The sequence below is a fragment of the Mastigoproctus giganteus genome, chromosome 5, assembly GCF_048544385.1.
Source record: "Mastigoproctus giganteus isolate SK-2022 chromosome 5, ASM4854438v1, whole genome shotgun sequence".
NCBI classification, from domain to species: domain Eukaryota; kingdom Metazoa; phylum Arthropoda; class Arachnida; order Uropygi; family Thelyphonidae; genus Mastigoproctus; species Mastigoproctus giganteus.
This window is the reverse complement of record NC_143579.1, coordinates 101,548,982-101,565,204: the sequence shown is the minus strand read 5'-3', so window position 1 is coordinate 101,565,204 and position 16,223 is coordinate 101,548,982. Positions and strand designations below refer to the sequence as shown.

Genomic DNA, 16,223 nt, shown 5'->3' with positions numbered 1-16,223 from the left:
GACAGCTGGATGCATGATAATTGGCTGCTGATAAGGAACTAAGCAAACCAAGTTTTATAAATTATGCAAACCAAATTTTATAAATTATAAGCTGAAATATTTTTATTATGGTAAGAATAACACTGGTCAATACATAAAATGTTTCGAAAATGAAAATACCCAATCTTGACCAATTGCATGCTGCTGAGCACAAAAATCACATTAAAATTTGTTGATTGGCTCTTGTTTTTGAATTACAGTTGGGGTTTCATATTGTTGACTTTCTTTACATTATCAACTATGGCAACTCTGCATTTTCAGTTTCACCACACTCTTATATTGTGATTAGCAGCTGTCGCCTCCCTCTACATCACGTGATAAGTTGTCACCTCAAATGTGTTTTCAACTCTGTTTCAGTAATCCTCAAACACAGTTAGGTACTGGGTGTTTTGTTCTCGATTAACAGTTGTTCTCTGTGAGATTCCTACTTTTTGCACAGTATTTGTGTTGCGTAAGATTAATATGCTCCACGATTGTGAATAGTCTGGCTGACTTCTGTTACGTATGTGGAGAAGTCACGTTAGCTTCAAAAAAGCGTCCCTTAACTCGAACCATAAAAAAATTCCATTAGCATTAGTAGAGGCATATGATGTGAGAAAGCAAGCTTATGTAGCATCAGCCAAAAAATAAAAATAAAAAAAAAACATTTCACACATCCATTCCCTCTAAACATTTTCCTACTTAAATTTATTTAAGCTATCAACTTCCACAATGAGCCACTGGCTAAAGGCAGATTTCTGCACATCTAGTCTATAACTGTCTTTCCTCAATTTGAATTTATGCCCCCTCAGATTAGTAATCTGAGAAAGAGGAAGAATCCCACCAGAATTGAGCCCACTCACCATTCAGGGCCTTATACACCTCAGTCAGTTTCCCTTGCAGGTGCCTAGACTGCAGACACTGCAATTTGGAGAACTTATGCCTAGCCTTTCTTGGTAAGACCACCAATTCGTTAACCTCACAAACCTTGTTGCCTTTCTCTGTATTCGCTCAAGCAACTCTACATCCTTTCTAAAATAAGGCCTCCGGACCTGTATGCAGTACCCAAGGCATGACCTGACTATTGCCTTATACAAAAGAATAATCACCTCCTTTTCCCTACCAGCAAAATTACTGTATATCATTGACAATACACCATGACTGGCTCTGTCTGCACTGCTCAGAAGACTTCATATCTGACTACACAGTTACTCCCAGGTATTTTTCATTTTCTACACCCTAAGTATATTATTATTATTAGCTATATGGTGCAAGGAAGCTTATGCACCAGCAGGAAAAAAAAAAAAAAAAATTCTGAATTACCCTAAGAAAGAGAGAGAGAGAGAGAACAAGAGTCAGAAGTTGAAGGGAATCACCAAGAAAGAGAAGAATGATGATATCCAGCTCAGGACCCTGGGTGTGCTAAGCCCAGGGTCCTGAGCTTAGCACACCCACCTTGAGGGGAATTAAGAGATCCTCTCTTAATTGCAGTCACTGGAAACTAGGCACCTGTGCAGTGATCTGATTGAGGTGTATAAGGCCTTGAAGGCATTGAACACGCTGAATTCTGATGGGATCCTTCCACTTGTTCAGATTACGAACCTAAGGGGGCATAAATTCAAATTAAGAAAAGACAGATCTAGAATAGATGTGCTGAAATTTGCCTTTAGCCAGCGGGTGGTTAATTGCTGGAACAAACTTCCATCTGTCGTTGTGGAAGTTGATAGGTTAAATAAATTTAAGGAGGAACTGGACAGGCATTTGGAGGAAATGGTGTGATTTTTTTTTTTTTTTTTTTTTGGCTGATGCTGCATAAGCTCATACACTTGCTTTCTTGCATCACATGCCACTACTACTACTACTACCACCAGATGTAAGGCCCTGGTGTTAGCTATAGTACCACACAGTTCGTATGTTACTCTGGGGTTACTTCTACCCATATGCAGTACTTTGCATTTGTCGATGTTATCCTTCACTTGCCACTTCTCTCAGCCCATCTGCCCGACTTTTCTAGATCCTGTTGCTGTAGTACACTGTCATTACCAACCCTGCCAAGCTTTGTATCATCTGCAAACTTCAAAATTAAGACTGATATACTTTCATCAATATGCTAATTATACAAAACAACATGGGCCCAACCGAACTCTAGGGGACTCCACTAATAACACTGACGCCTCTGTAGCCAGGTGGGAAAGAGCAGCAGTGCGTAGCACACACTTCTTGATTAGACCGGGGTTCAAGCCTGTGACCACCAAATACGGAGGATGTGGAAAGGTCAGGGGATGACCAACCACATATCCCAGGAGCAATATGGCCTTAGTTGCTAATGCTCCTAAAAACCAAATAACAAACAAACAACTAATAACATTAGTCCACGAAGTGCAGCATCCATTGATTACCGCTCTCTGTCTTCTCCTACTCAACAATCCTTTTATCCATTGTGGCAACTTGCCCTTAATACCATACTACTCCAATCTGTACAGTAGTCTTCCATGTGCAACAGTGTCACAAGCTTTCCTGATATCTAAGTATTATGATGTGAAAATTATTTTTTTCATCCATTTGCTTTGTGACCACATCATAGTATCCAATCAAATTTGCCAGATAAAACTTTCCCTTAACAAACCCATGCTGTGTCTGAATTATTACTGCAGTCTTGTCTAGATGATCCTGCAATGCATCTTTAACCAGTGACTCCATTATTTTCCTCAGAACATAAGTTAAACTAACTGGTCTAATTACTCGTGTCACCCTAAGTTCCACCTTTGTGAATTGGTGATCAATATTTACATCTCCAGTCCATGGAATCTTCCCCTGAGTTAAAGGATGCTGTCTTCATTATGGCTAAGGGTTTGCTTAGTTCCTTTGCTGCCTTCTTTAATATAACTGGATAGATCTCATCCACCCCGGGTGCCTTTCCTATGTTTAACTTCAACAATTTCTCCTCCACTTTGCTCTCAGTTATTAAAAAATCATTAAGCACCCTGCTACAATTTGATAAACTTATGGCATTCTCCTTCCTTAATAACTCCTCATATGTGAATGTAGATGCAAAATACTCATTCAGATTGCCAGCTATCTGAGCAGGATCAACACTCGAACCATCAATATCAAGTGGACCAATCTGATCCATCCCATTCCTTTGAGAGTTTATATACCTAAATAAATTGTTGCTGTTTTTTGGGTGTAAAGTGGACAACCAGGACAAGAACTGCGCTCTACACGCATGCTGCACTACCTGTTCATCCCAAGTCAATGCATGGGTGAATTGAAAGGGATATTTTATGTCTTCCACAGTGCCCAAGGCATGGAGGGAGCCGACAAATCATGTCACTGACTTTACTTCTGTTAGAATCCCTTTTCTAACAGGAGGCTGTATGGTGTCTCCTGTTAGAAAAGGGATGATAATGAAGAAAAAGTGGACAGTGTCATACCCACATATACCATCTGCAATTCTTGCCATGCCTCACAGTGAAGTACTACCTATTCCTGAACAATGCAACCGTTTTTCTGTGCACTCTGATGAAGATAAGGCACTGAACTTGATATACACGAAGAACTACAACGATCATCTAAGGTTTCCATCATTTTATCCAAATCTTTATCCTTCTGAAATATATATGATCACAGAAAATGAGCTTAATGACTTAATTGGGGATCTCGAACTGCCAGAGAATATGGCAGAGCTTTTGGCCTCGAAGCTACAACAGTGGAATCTTCTAGATCAGGGGTGTCCAACCTTTTCCTCTACAGTGGTCGTATTCTGAGTGAGATTTGTTTCGCAGGCTGCACTGAGTGATTTGAGAAAAATGAGCATGTTACATTTTCCATATCTTATTACATGTAAAAGAAAGTTTCTGTTTTCATGTTAACATTTTTTTTTTCAGGTTATATATAAAAAATGCAAATTCCCAACATTTATCTGCAATAAAACTATGTGATTTATTTTTTATACTTTATTAATATTATAAAAATCCTTACTTTTGTTTTTTTTAAAAAAGTACCTTTTGTTTTTAAATGCTCACTTTAAAAAATTTACAATCTGAAAAGGATCACTGTTTTTCAATGTTAAGGTGAATAAATAAATATAATGATACACCTAAAATTGAAAATATTCGAAAACTTTATATTAAGTACAAACAAAACATTTACTGAAGAAAACTTAATAATGAGAAAATTTTGAAGATAGTGAAGATTAGTTGGCCTCAACAAAAATCATTAACACCTGGAATGAAGAATGTATGTAGCATTTGAACCTCTGGCAGATACGTATAAAGTTTTGCTTCCACTACTCTAAATCAAACTGGGGCTCATGAAAAATTTTTTTGAAGGCTTTGGAAGTGAACAGTTCTGCATTCATTTGCTTGCAATAGAAATTCCCAAGACTTAGTGCAGAGAAGATTAAGGTAGGCGTTTCATTGGTCCTCAATAAGGCAACTTTTCAATGACGAACAACTCAAATGTTTTCTTAGTGATAGCGAAAAATCAGCTTGGAAAGCCTTTCGGAATGTTTCAACTGGCTGTAGGAAATGTTAAGCTGGTAAGTACAGGCAGTGGAAGACCTCATTACTTCTTACAAAAAAATGGGGTGCAGCCTGTCATTGAAGATGGATTTCTTCCCACCAAACTGTGATGCCGCCAGCGATGACCATGGTGAGTGCTTCCATCAAGACCGCAGTAATGGAACAAAGATACAAATTCTGGGACATATCAAGGATCCAAAATAAGAAATTATTTAATGTATACAGTGCATTTCATTCAGGCATGCTGGCAAACAGTAATAATTCATGATTTATAACAAAAAAATGCGAAAACAAGCAGTCATTTTTATGCATGAAAAAATTTTTTCTGTGCTGCCATCATATTATCCATTCATTCCTTCAACCAATATACAGAGACATACAATATCCAGTGCTTCAGATAGAGGGATAGACACGGCGAAGGCAATAGGCACATTATGCATATGTGCTAACACACATGTTAGCATTAGCATAATGCTAATGTGCTAACAGCCCCCAAAAAACTACACAGATCAATTACAGAGCTATTAGCATTAGCATTAGTAGAGGCATTTGATGCAAGAAAGCAAGCTTATGCAGCATCAGCCAAAAAAAAAAAAAAAAAAAAAAAAAAAAAAGTAACATAAATAAATAAAAATAACCACTTCCACTTCACCCCTCTGTTCGTTCGAAATACCTGTCCAGCTGAGCCTTAAACTTATTTAGGCTATCAACTTCCACGACAAGGGATGGAAGTCTGTTCCACCCACCAACCACCCGCTGGCTAAAGGCAAATTTCCGCACATCTATCCTACATCTGTCTTTCCTCAATTTGAATTTATGCCCTCTCAGGTGATTTTTCTGAGCTAGAGGAAGAATCCCATCAGCATTGAGCATGCTCAAACCATTCAAGGCTTTGTACACCTCTATCAGATCACCCCGCTGGTGCCTAGTTTCCAGACACTGTAATTTGCAAAACTTAAGCCTTTCTTCGTAAGAGAACCCCTTTGTCCCATTCACCAATCTAGTTGCCCTTCTCTGTACTCGTTCCAGCAGCTCTACATCCTTCCTGAAATGAGGCCTCCAGGCCTGTATACAGTACTCTAGGTGTGGCCTGACCATTGCCTTATACAAGGGAATAATCACCTCCTTATCCCTGCTAGAAAAATTTCTATATATCATTGACAATACACCATGAGCTACTCTTGCAGCTCGTCTGCACTGCTCAGAGAACTTCATATCTGCCTGCACCACCACCCCCAGGTCCCTTTCATTCTCTACCACTGTCAGTGTAGTACCACAGAGTTGATACGTTGCTCTGGGGTTGCTGTTTCCCATATGTAGTACTTTACATTTGTCAATGTTAAACTTCATTTGCCACCTCGAAGCCCATCTGCTCAACCTTTCCAAATCCTGTTGCAGCAGCATAGTGTCAGTAGTGTCCTTGACAACCCTGCCAACCTTTGTATCGTCTGCAAACTTGGACATTAAGCCTGATATACCATCATCAATATCATTTATAAATACAGAAAACAATAAAGGCCCCAATACTGAACCCTGAGGGACTCCACTAATAACATTAGTCCACGATGAGCAGTGTCCATTGATTACCACTCTCTGTCTTCTCCCCCTCAACCACCCCTTTATCCATAGCAGCAACTTGCCTCCAATGCCACACTGCTCCAATTTGTGCAGCAGTCTTCCATGTGCAACAGTATCAAAAGCCTTTCTAAGATCCAAGTATATAATATCAAAGTTATTCCCTGCATCCAGTTCTTTTGTGACTGCATCATAGTATCCAATCAAATTGGTCAGGCAAGACTTCCCCTTAACAAAACCATGCTGTGTCCTAGCTATAACTGAAGTCTTGTCTAGATGATCCTGCAGTGCTTCTTTCACCAGTGCCTCCATTAATTTTCCGGGAACAGAAGTTAAACTCACAGGTCTATAATTACTTGTGTCAGCCTTTGATCCCCCTTTGTGAATTGGGGTCACATTTGCACATCTCCAGTCAATGGGTACCTCCCCTGAGTCCAAGGAAGCTCTCATAATTATGGCTAAGGGTTTGCTTACCTCCTTTGCTGCCTCCTTTAATATAACTGGATAGATCCCATCCACCCCAGGTGCCTTTCTTGTGTTTATCTTCAACAATTTCTCCTCCACTTTGCTCTCAGTTATTACAAGATTCTCTAGCTTACTGCTAGAGTTGAATACACCTCTGGCATTCCCCTCGCTGAATAACTCCTCATGTGTGAATGTCGATGCAAAATATTCATTTAGTTTGTTAGCTACCCGAGCAGGGTCATCAACAGTTGACCCATCGATCTCAAGTGGACCAATCTGATTCATCCCCTTCCTTCTAGAGTTTACATAAGTAAAGAACTCTTTGCTGTTTTTCTTCGCATCCCTTGCCAAGGATCTCTCGTAATCTGCCTTCGCCTGCCTAACCTCCTTTGTAACTTGGTTACAGATCAACTTGTATCTATCATAGGCATCCGTGTCACGTGTTAATTTGTATGTATCCCATGCATTTTTCTTCTCTGCCATATGCCTCATTAGTTCATCTGACAACCATTTAGGCCTAAACCTTGAACAATATTTCTTAGTTGGTATGTAAAGCCTAGTAGCTTCCACGATAAGTTCTTTGAATGCTTCCCATTTTGAATTTGCTGTTGGCAATATCATCAGTTGATCCCACTGTATAGAATTTAAATACTGTCTCAGTCCATTGTAGTCGCCTTTACGAAAGCAATACCCCTTCCCTTTACCCCTAATGGTAGTTACCTCTTTGAGTAACTCCCACTTCAGCACACTGTGATCACTGCCACCAAGTGGTTCATTTATCTGCAGATTCTGAATGCATGAAGAATCACTACTGATAATCAAATCAAGAGTATTACTCCCTCTAGTTGCCTCCCGAACATGCTGATGTAGAAAACAATCATCCAATAAATCCACAAAAGCCTTGCTACTGTGTGAGTGACCAGCCCCCAAATTCCAGTCAATATCTGGGAAATTAAAATCCCCCATTATAAGACTCTCTGATTTACTGGCCCACTCTATTTCTCCGAACAGTTTCTTATTATACTCATCAGAGTCATTAGGCCTATAGCACACTCCTACTCTCAATTTTGATCTCCCAATGCTTATGTCACACCAAACTGACTCGACACTGCACTGTCCAGCGATGTCGACTGGCTTCACTTCCTTGGATTTTATGTGTTTCTTTCTATGGCTGTAGAGTTTTAAGATAAAAAAAATAAATAAGGAAAAACAGACCCTAATATGACTAAATGTTCAGGTTCATGTTTGTCTATTTTTATTTTACTATTTTTTTACCATTTGAAACTCCATGGTATGTCCAAACAGCCATTGCTCTGTTAAATGCTCTGAATTGGGGACACACCAACACTTTTTTTTTCCTATTTTAAATCCTAGAATACATCTCAGAATTTTTTGCATATACAGTCAGTCCTCGTATAGCATGATAGTTGTGTTCCTATAAACCCTCATGCAATGCAAAATTGCGCAATATAAACAATAGGCCCTATGGGAAAAATAGGGTTAGGTGCCGACCACCAAAGATTGAACACACATTTGTAATCAAAACATTACCAAACACAATAAATTACATATTTTATGACGACTATTATATAATAAAATATTGTTAATACTTTTGCTTCATCGTAAGGAAACTTGTTTTTTGTTTGATTTTCTATCCAAACAGATGACAGCCGTTCCATCTCTTCCAATTCTTTGTGTCTTAATCTAATGGATTTTAATTACATTTTGAGTTGTTCCTGCTATCAAAGTTGTTTTTATTTTTTCTGCATTCTTTGTAAATCTCGGCATTGCCTCATTTAGGTCTGTAGCACGTGAAATATCACATGGTCTTTCATTTCGCTCAAAGCATTTCACAATTTCATATTTTTTCTCTATCGGCAGAGGCGGACTAACCATAAGCCTTACCGGGGAAACCCCGGTGGGCCGGAGGAAAGTGTGATTTTGGCCATAAACCGTAGTATAAGGACTTCAAATTTTCCCAGGTAACGATTTTTGACCCAGTCCGCCTCTGTTTATCGATATTGCTTTTCTTTTTCTCTCTGAATCTGCAGTGTCTTCACCAGGACGCTTCCTTTTCACACCTTTTAAGTATTTTACTTATTTTTAGGGAATAAAGCACAATTACAAAACGAGAAGGCATGCTTGATACACAAACAAAGCTGCATGCGTGTGTAGCAACTGAATAAACAACACCGTAAAGGCAGAGATACACTATTAACACCTCACATTTTACTAAAGCACATGTCTGCGGGTTACTACCATAAAACAATAAAAACAATTTCCGGTTGCGTTTCTGCTAGTGGAATCTGTTAGAAACTGGTAGTAAACTCGATCTAATTGCATTTGCGATTATACCGATTGCTGGAATTGTGTTGGTTTTTACTTTATTATGGTGAAATGTGTTTCCCCTTCACTGATATAAAAAACAAATACATTTTCAGAATCTTCTCTTCATTCCTATCGTGTTGCATTCGGTTGGGGTGATTCTGCATTCGACAGCCATTTCTTGTAAACACAAAGGCGAATCGTACATAAGCGAATTCGGTTCGTTTTATATAAGATATCATTCCCCTATTTATAAATCGTGTATGATCGAATTCGTGTAGTGTAAACACGTGTTATACGAGGACTGACTGTACCTTAAAAACATCCTATTTGTTACATGGGTGGTCAATAAGTAATGCCTCCCTGCCCATAAAAGTATATGGGAGGGGTTCAAAAAAAGATTTGTATTCAACTGAAATTAGTTGTGATCATCATCATCATCAGCCATTTTCAATCCACTGCAGGATGAAGGCCTCTCCAGCAACTTTCCAGTTCCTTCTGTTTTGAGCACTGGCCATCCATTTACTACCCACAAACTCATCAATTTCATCTATCCATCTCCGCCTTTGTCTTCCAGGTTTTCTTCTAGCTCCTCTTGAGTACCATTCTGTTATTTTCTTAGTCTTCGAGCTATGTGCCCTGCCCAAGACCATTTTAGTTCTTTAGTTTTGATAAGAATGTCCTTTATTTGAGTTTGCTGCCTAATCCATGTGTTTCTCATCTTATCTAACAGTCTGATTCCCAATATAATTCGTTCCATTCTTCGCTGTGGAGTTCTCAGCTTCTCTTACATTCTTTTGGTGAGTGCCCAAGTTTCTCTTCCATAAGTCATGTTGGGGAGTATACATTGGTTCATTATTTTACGTTTCAGACAAACTGGGATATTTCTCTTCAGTATGTGACTATATTTCCTGAATGCTATCCATCCAAAATTTATTCTTCTCTTGACTTCCAGCCATTTATCATTATTACAGCTAATAACTTGTCCCAGATAAGTATATGACTCCACCTTTTCAATTACTGCTCCTTCAATCATTATTTTTCCTTTCTGTGGCATACTTGTTCATCATTACTTTTGTTTTAGCCATATTCATCTTTAGTCCAAAATCCTTACTAACTGTGCATAACTGATTAAGATTTTCCTCTAATTCTTTGGGATCGTGGCTTATGACCACAATGTCATCTGCAAATCGTAAATGAATTAGGTACTCTCCGTTCACATTGGCTCCTTTCTGCGACCAGTCTAATCTTCTGAAAGCTTCCTCAAGGGCAGCAGTATATAGCTTCGGAGATATTGTGTCTCCTTGTCGAACTCCTTTCTCGATTTTAAATTTCCTGCTGTCTTTGTCTAGTCTAATAAAGGAGGGAGCACTCTCATATATTTTCTTCAAAATCATAATATATGGGGTATCTATGCCTTGTCTTTCCAGTGCCCGAAACATTGCCTTATGCTGTATGGAGTCAAATGCCTTTTCATAATCCACAAATGCCAGGCATAATGGTGTTTTATATTCATTTGCTTTCTCCATTAGCTGTGATATTACATGAAGGTGATCCATAGTTGAGAATCCTGTCCTAAAGCCAGCTTGCTCTTTTGGTTGATTCTCATCAAGTATTCTTTCTAATCTGTTAGTAATAACCCTTGTGAACAACTTGTAGATGTGGAATAACAAGCTAATTGGTCTATAATTTCCAATTTCTGATTTATCTCCTTTCTTATGCAGCAAAACTATGATTGCATTATTCCACTGCTTAGGCGTCACACCTTTTCTAATGCACTTTGTGAAGAGCCTTGCCAGTTTTTGTGTTATGTCTCTTCCTCCCAATTTTAACAACTCTACAGTAACTTCCTCTTCCCCCGGGGCTTTCCGATTCTTCATTTTCTTCAATGCATGTTCTACCTCATCAGGAAGAATATCTTGTATGTCATATGTGTTGCTACTTTGCAATCCATCTTCCCCACTGCTGGCATCATTCCCTCGCTCCTTGTATAATTCTCTATAGTAGTCTTCTGCTATTTGAATTATGCCTTCTCTGCTGTTTATAAGTACACCATTGCTATTCTTCAGTTTCAGTATCATTTGTCTTTCTGTATTACTGCTCATGGCTGCTGATTTAAATCCTTTGTTCTCCCTTAATGCTCGTTCTACTTTTCTTGTGTTAAATCTTATGTCCTCTCTGAGTCTCTTTCTAATGGCTTTGCATAACTCAATATACTCAATTTTCTCCCTGTCACTGTTTTTCTTGCTCTTCATTTGTCTTCTTCAGTTCATCATGACAAGTGTTTCTTGACTGATTTTTTCTTCTTTGGATTTCTTTTTCCCTGTAGGTTTCTTGGGCTTTATCACTTTCAGAAAGTCGTAATATTCTTCGTCGATATCTTGATCCTGAGCAGTCTGCAGAAGCTCAAACTTGTTCTTAAGTTCCAGTACATACTGCTTTTTCTCCTCTTCTGTTATCTCAAAGACCTTTGTATTATTTATTCGAGTCAGTTTTTTCCTTTCATTTCCTACATCTATATCAAGTATACATCTTATCATTCTGTGATCACTTCCAACATTTACCTTATTCAGGACGGTAACATCATTCACAATATATCTTCTATTAGTGAGGATGAAGTCGATTTCATTAGTTATTAATCCATTTGGACTCTTTCATGTCCACTTTCTGTTCACCCTTTTCTTGAAAAAAGTGTTCATTACTGACAGGCCTTGAGATTCTGCAAATTCCACAAGTCTTCACCAATTCCAAAATTTCCTATAGTTCCTCTTTCTGCACTGTTTTGCCTTTTTCCAACCTTAGCATTGAAGTCCCCCATAATAATAGTGTAGTGGGTTTTCTGCTCATCTAGAAGACTCTCAATTTCGGTGTACATTATAAGTGATTCATTTCTTCTTCTTGTTTCAGCCAAACCGATGATATTCCAATTGACATTTTCTAATTCCTTTTCCAGCTCTAATATCCTATCTTCACCGATGAGTGATCTTACGTTATAACAGGCCAAGTTCAGTTTCCGTGCGTGGCAGCCTGGTCGTACCCAGAGAACCTTAGCACCCTCTGCTTCCACTCTGATCCTCTTGCTGCCGTAAGAGGGAGAGTGAAAGCTGCTGGGGACTGAGGGCCATTTGTTTTGTCGTGCTGTCATATGCTGGAGGGTTTGGTCTTTTCCTCTTCACGCTGACCAGGCGTCTTGAAGAGAACCACTCTACACGTTCGTTGCCACCTAAGTGACATAACAGGGCTTACCATCGTGAAGGTGTGCATGAGTGGATTTTAGGGAGGCAGGCCGGCCAACCGGACTTCTCCTAAATCTTCTGTAATAGAGAGTTATTGGATCCATCAGTGTTTTAGGCTGAGTGTCTGATAACACACAGGATACCTGTTCCCCTCTAATTACAGTGATTTTGCACATTAGACAATCAATTCAAATGTGGAAGAACCTCACTGCATGATGAAAAATCTCACGGTGCCCAGCAACTGCTGTAACAGAAGAAAGTGTTGCAAAAATTGAATAATTAATTCTGGAAGATACCGTATTACCTTCAAAGAACTATCTGCAGAGCTACAAAGTAATGTAGCATCTGTGGAGAACATCATCCATCAACCGTTGCATATGAGAAGTGTCTGCCAGATGGGTTCCCAGACTTCTGACCCCTTATATGCACATGAAATGTCGATGTGTCAGGAAAAGCAAGGCAAGTTTTTTTTTTTTTTTTCATGGCTAGTCACTGTGAATGAAATTTGGATCAACCCTATGATCCCAAAACTAAACAAATGTCAAAACAATGAAAGCATGCAGAATCATCCCCCCCCCCTAAAAAGGCAAATGTGCAAACAAGTGCTGGCAAGTGATGTGTTCAGTTTTTTGGGATAAGCATGGTCCATTAGAGCTAGCTCTAACATACAGAATCACATTACAGTTTTTCCATATCTATTTATATGTTTATAAATAAGGAAAGCTTATCAGGTGTTTGGCAATATGGCAATATCTTTCCTCATTTATAGTCTCACTTTTCTCTAAAGCAAACAACCAGACTTGAATCATTCTGAAACAAATCACTGATCATAATCTTTTGTGATGATCTGGAAAACTGGAGCAGTGTGACATTAAGAGAAAGTTACTGCTATGGATAAAGGGATGGTTGAATGGAAGAATACAGAGTTGTTGTCGTTGAGCACTGCTCTTCGTGGACTAATGTTATTAGTGGAGTCTCACAGGGTTTGGTGCTGGGCCCATTGTTGTTTTCTTTATTTATTAATGATATTGATGAGGGTATATCAGGCTTAATGTCTTAGTTTGCAGATAATACAAAGGGTGGTAGGGTGGTTAATGATAGTAATAAAGGTATGCTGCTGTTGCAACAAGATCTAGAAAAATTAGGCGGATGAGCTGAGAAATTGCAAGTGAAGTTTAACATTGACAAATGCAAGGTACTGCATGTGGGTCAGTAATCCCAGTATGACATATCAACTGTGTGGTACTGCACTCAGAGTAAGGAAAATAAAAATTACACCGGGGTAATTGTGCTTTCTTATATGAAGTTCTCTACAGACAGGCTGCCAGGACAGTTCACAGGTTTTTGTTATTGATATATAGGAATTTTGCTAGAAGGGATAAGGAGATGATTATCCCATTGTATAAGGCAATGGTTAGGCCACATCTTGAGTACTGCCCACAAGTCTGGAGGCCTGATTTTAGGAAGGATTTAGAGCTGCTGGAATGGGTCCAGAGAAGGGCAGCAAGATTGGTGAAGGAACAAAGGGGTGTTCTTACCAAGAAAGGCTTCAATCCTGCAAATTGCAGGCTCTGGAGATGCTAGACCCGCGAAGTGATGTGATTAAGGTGTGGTTAAGGCTTTGAATGTGGTTAAGGCTCTTGAGATTCTTCCTCTTGTTCAGAATATGCACATAAGGGGGCATAAATTCAAAAATGAGGAAGGATGTTTGCAGAATAGATGTGTATAACATCCAACAGGTGCAGTTGGGTGAACAGGCTTCCATCCATTGTTGTAGATTGGATAAATTCAAGGAAGAACTAGACAAACTATTGGAGGGAATGGATCAGTGATTTTTTTTTTTTTTTTGGCTGATGCTGTATAAGCTTGCTCTCTTGCATCATTTGCCATTATTAATACTAATGCAAATTTTAGTTTTTTTTTTCTTTACTGCAGGTGACAGATATATCCATTTCATAAACTCATGTTTAGAATAAGAGTCATTATGGGAGATCCCTAATGACTCTTATCACGTCTCATCACCTGTTAATCAGGCCTTTAAAAAAATATTAAAAATTTATTATATCCTGTAACAGGTCTTGGTAGAACCCCTCCCCTGTCTATAGGATTTCATTTTGCTTGTGAACAGCTTAGGTACTCATATGCACATATTTTCTTATCTAATGTGTCTAAAATTTTACTACACTTCTCTTTGAATCCCTTGCATAATTGTATAATCCCTTGCATAATTGCAATTTGGTTATTGTCCTGTCTTTTTGAATCATTTCATGCAAAATCTTAGCAACTGGATATAATCACTGTCCTTCCCACACTAGGTGAAAATGGCAGAGATTTTTTCCTTACTTGAAAATTAACTCTATAACCAACCATTTATGGAAACAGACACCCGTTTGACTGTCCTTAAAAAAATAAATGAAAAATATATAAGCACCACAAAAGTTAAGATATGAAAAATCAGCCAGTATGACCATTTAAATTATTATTTTTTTTTAAATAACTACCACCTGTTTCTGTATGATATTGTATCAATGGAGCAGTAATGATATCATTGTGTGGGAAAAAATGTTAATAAGAAGTATACTCAACTGTCATGTTATATGTATATTTAAACTTCGATTGCCTTATTCACTTACGCTTAGAAGTAAAGCTCACCTACAAAAGGAATATTAGTGTTTTGTGATTATGCAACGAAATATATGTATAAACTTACCAAGTTCATTTATTTCCTGTATTCAAATTTATAATAAATTTTAATAATTTTTTTAAAATTGTGTGTATGTGATTATTATTTTTCCAATTTATATTGCAGAGATTTTGTACCATCCCTAGAAACATTTTTTGAGATTGCAATTGAACAGGTTGATCCAGCTAACCAGATTGAAAACCAGTTTAAGTAAGCATTAATAGATTAAACAGTTTTTACACTGGGCAAAATTAATTGCTTTGATCAGTATTGTTTTACAGTGGAATCTCGTTAATACAAAGTTCAAGGGACCTAAATTTTCACATTTTGTAATAACGAGGTACCCCAAAAGTATCAAAATTTTACCGTGGTTTTTTTTTTTTTTTTTTTTTTTTTTGTATATACTGTATATCTAAAAATAATAATAATATTATCAAAAATAAATTAAGAAAATAAAATAAAAACAAAAGCCCTGTCTAACAATACGGTAATAGGAATAACATATTTTTTAAAGATTTTATTTTATTTTTAAGATAAACTAAGGGAAAAGTAATATTAACGAAAATTAAAATATTGTACAGTATATTTTGATATATACAATATTTTAGTATCACGGTAAAAAATAATTACAATCTTAATATAAAAGGAGACATACAAACCATTAACTTTTTAATAAATTAATCTAATTTAAAGAAAGAATCCAATTTTGTTTGCACAGTTTTTGTCCTATATGCATTTTTAACTACAGCACAGACATTATCAAATGCAATAGTTGTTTCTTTATCAGTGTTACTGCAGGCCAACACATTCTCTATTATGTTCAATGCATTTTGGGCATTTTTTTAGATGGCAGTGTGCACACTTCTTCACTTTCGCTGGTAACAAAAACATCATCGTTTTGTTTGGTACCCAGCAGCTCGTCTGGTGTTGGCATTGCAGTGGTAGCAACTTCATCATCCACCTTCAAAAACTCTTCAAATTCGCAAACAAAATCCATATGCTCCTTCAAATGACTCCATTCCTCACTGTTGCTATCACATTCATCTGCTGGACCTTGTTTTTCGATAATGTTCTTTCCAAAGCCACTCTTTCTGAAGCAGTTGATTATTACACTTGACGTAATGCTTTCCCAAGCAATAACAAGATTATGGATAGCATCCAAGACATTCCAATTTGGCTCTATATGTTCTCTTGAGGTTATAAATAATGCCTTGATCCAGTGGTTGCATTAAACTGGTGGTATTGGGAGGTGAAAACAACAGCCATATATTTGTCAACTAAAGTGTCTCGGCAGAATGTGCTGTACAACGGTCTAGAATCATCAAAATGTTCCTTTTTTCAAAGCCATTCTTCTGTCCAATTTTGATAACCAAGACTAAAAAATTTGACCGTAAGCCA

General features: G+C 37.8%; 1 protein-coding gene across 1 annotated transcript in view; it reads left to right on the top strand.

The window, feature by feature from the left end:
• The window catches only part of Hpr1 (THO complex 1-like protein Hpr1), a 384,568-nt gene that overhangs the window by 327,081 nt on the left and 41,264 nt on the right, over positions 1-16,223 (top strand). Inside the window, exon 17 of the mRNA XM_090373371.1 lies at positions 14,952-15,035. Within this exon, the coding sequence (XP_090229497.1) occupies positions 14,952-15,035 (84 nt within the window). The remainder of the gene's footprint in view (positions 1-14,951; positions 15,036-16,223) is intronic.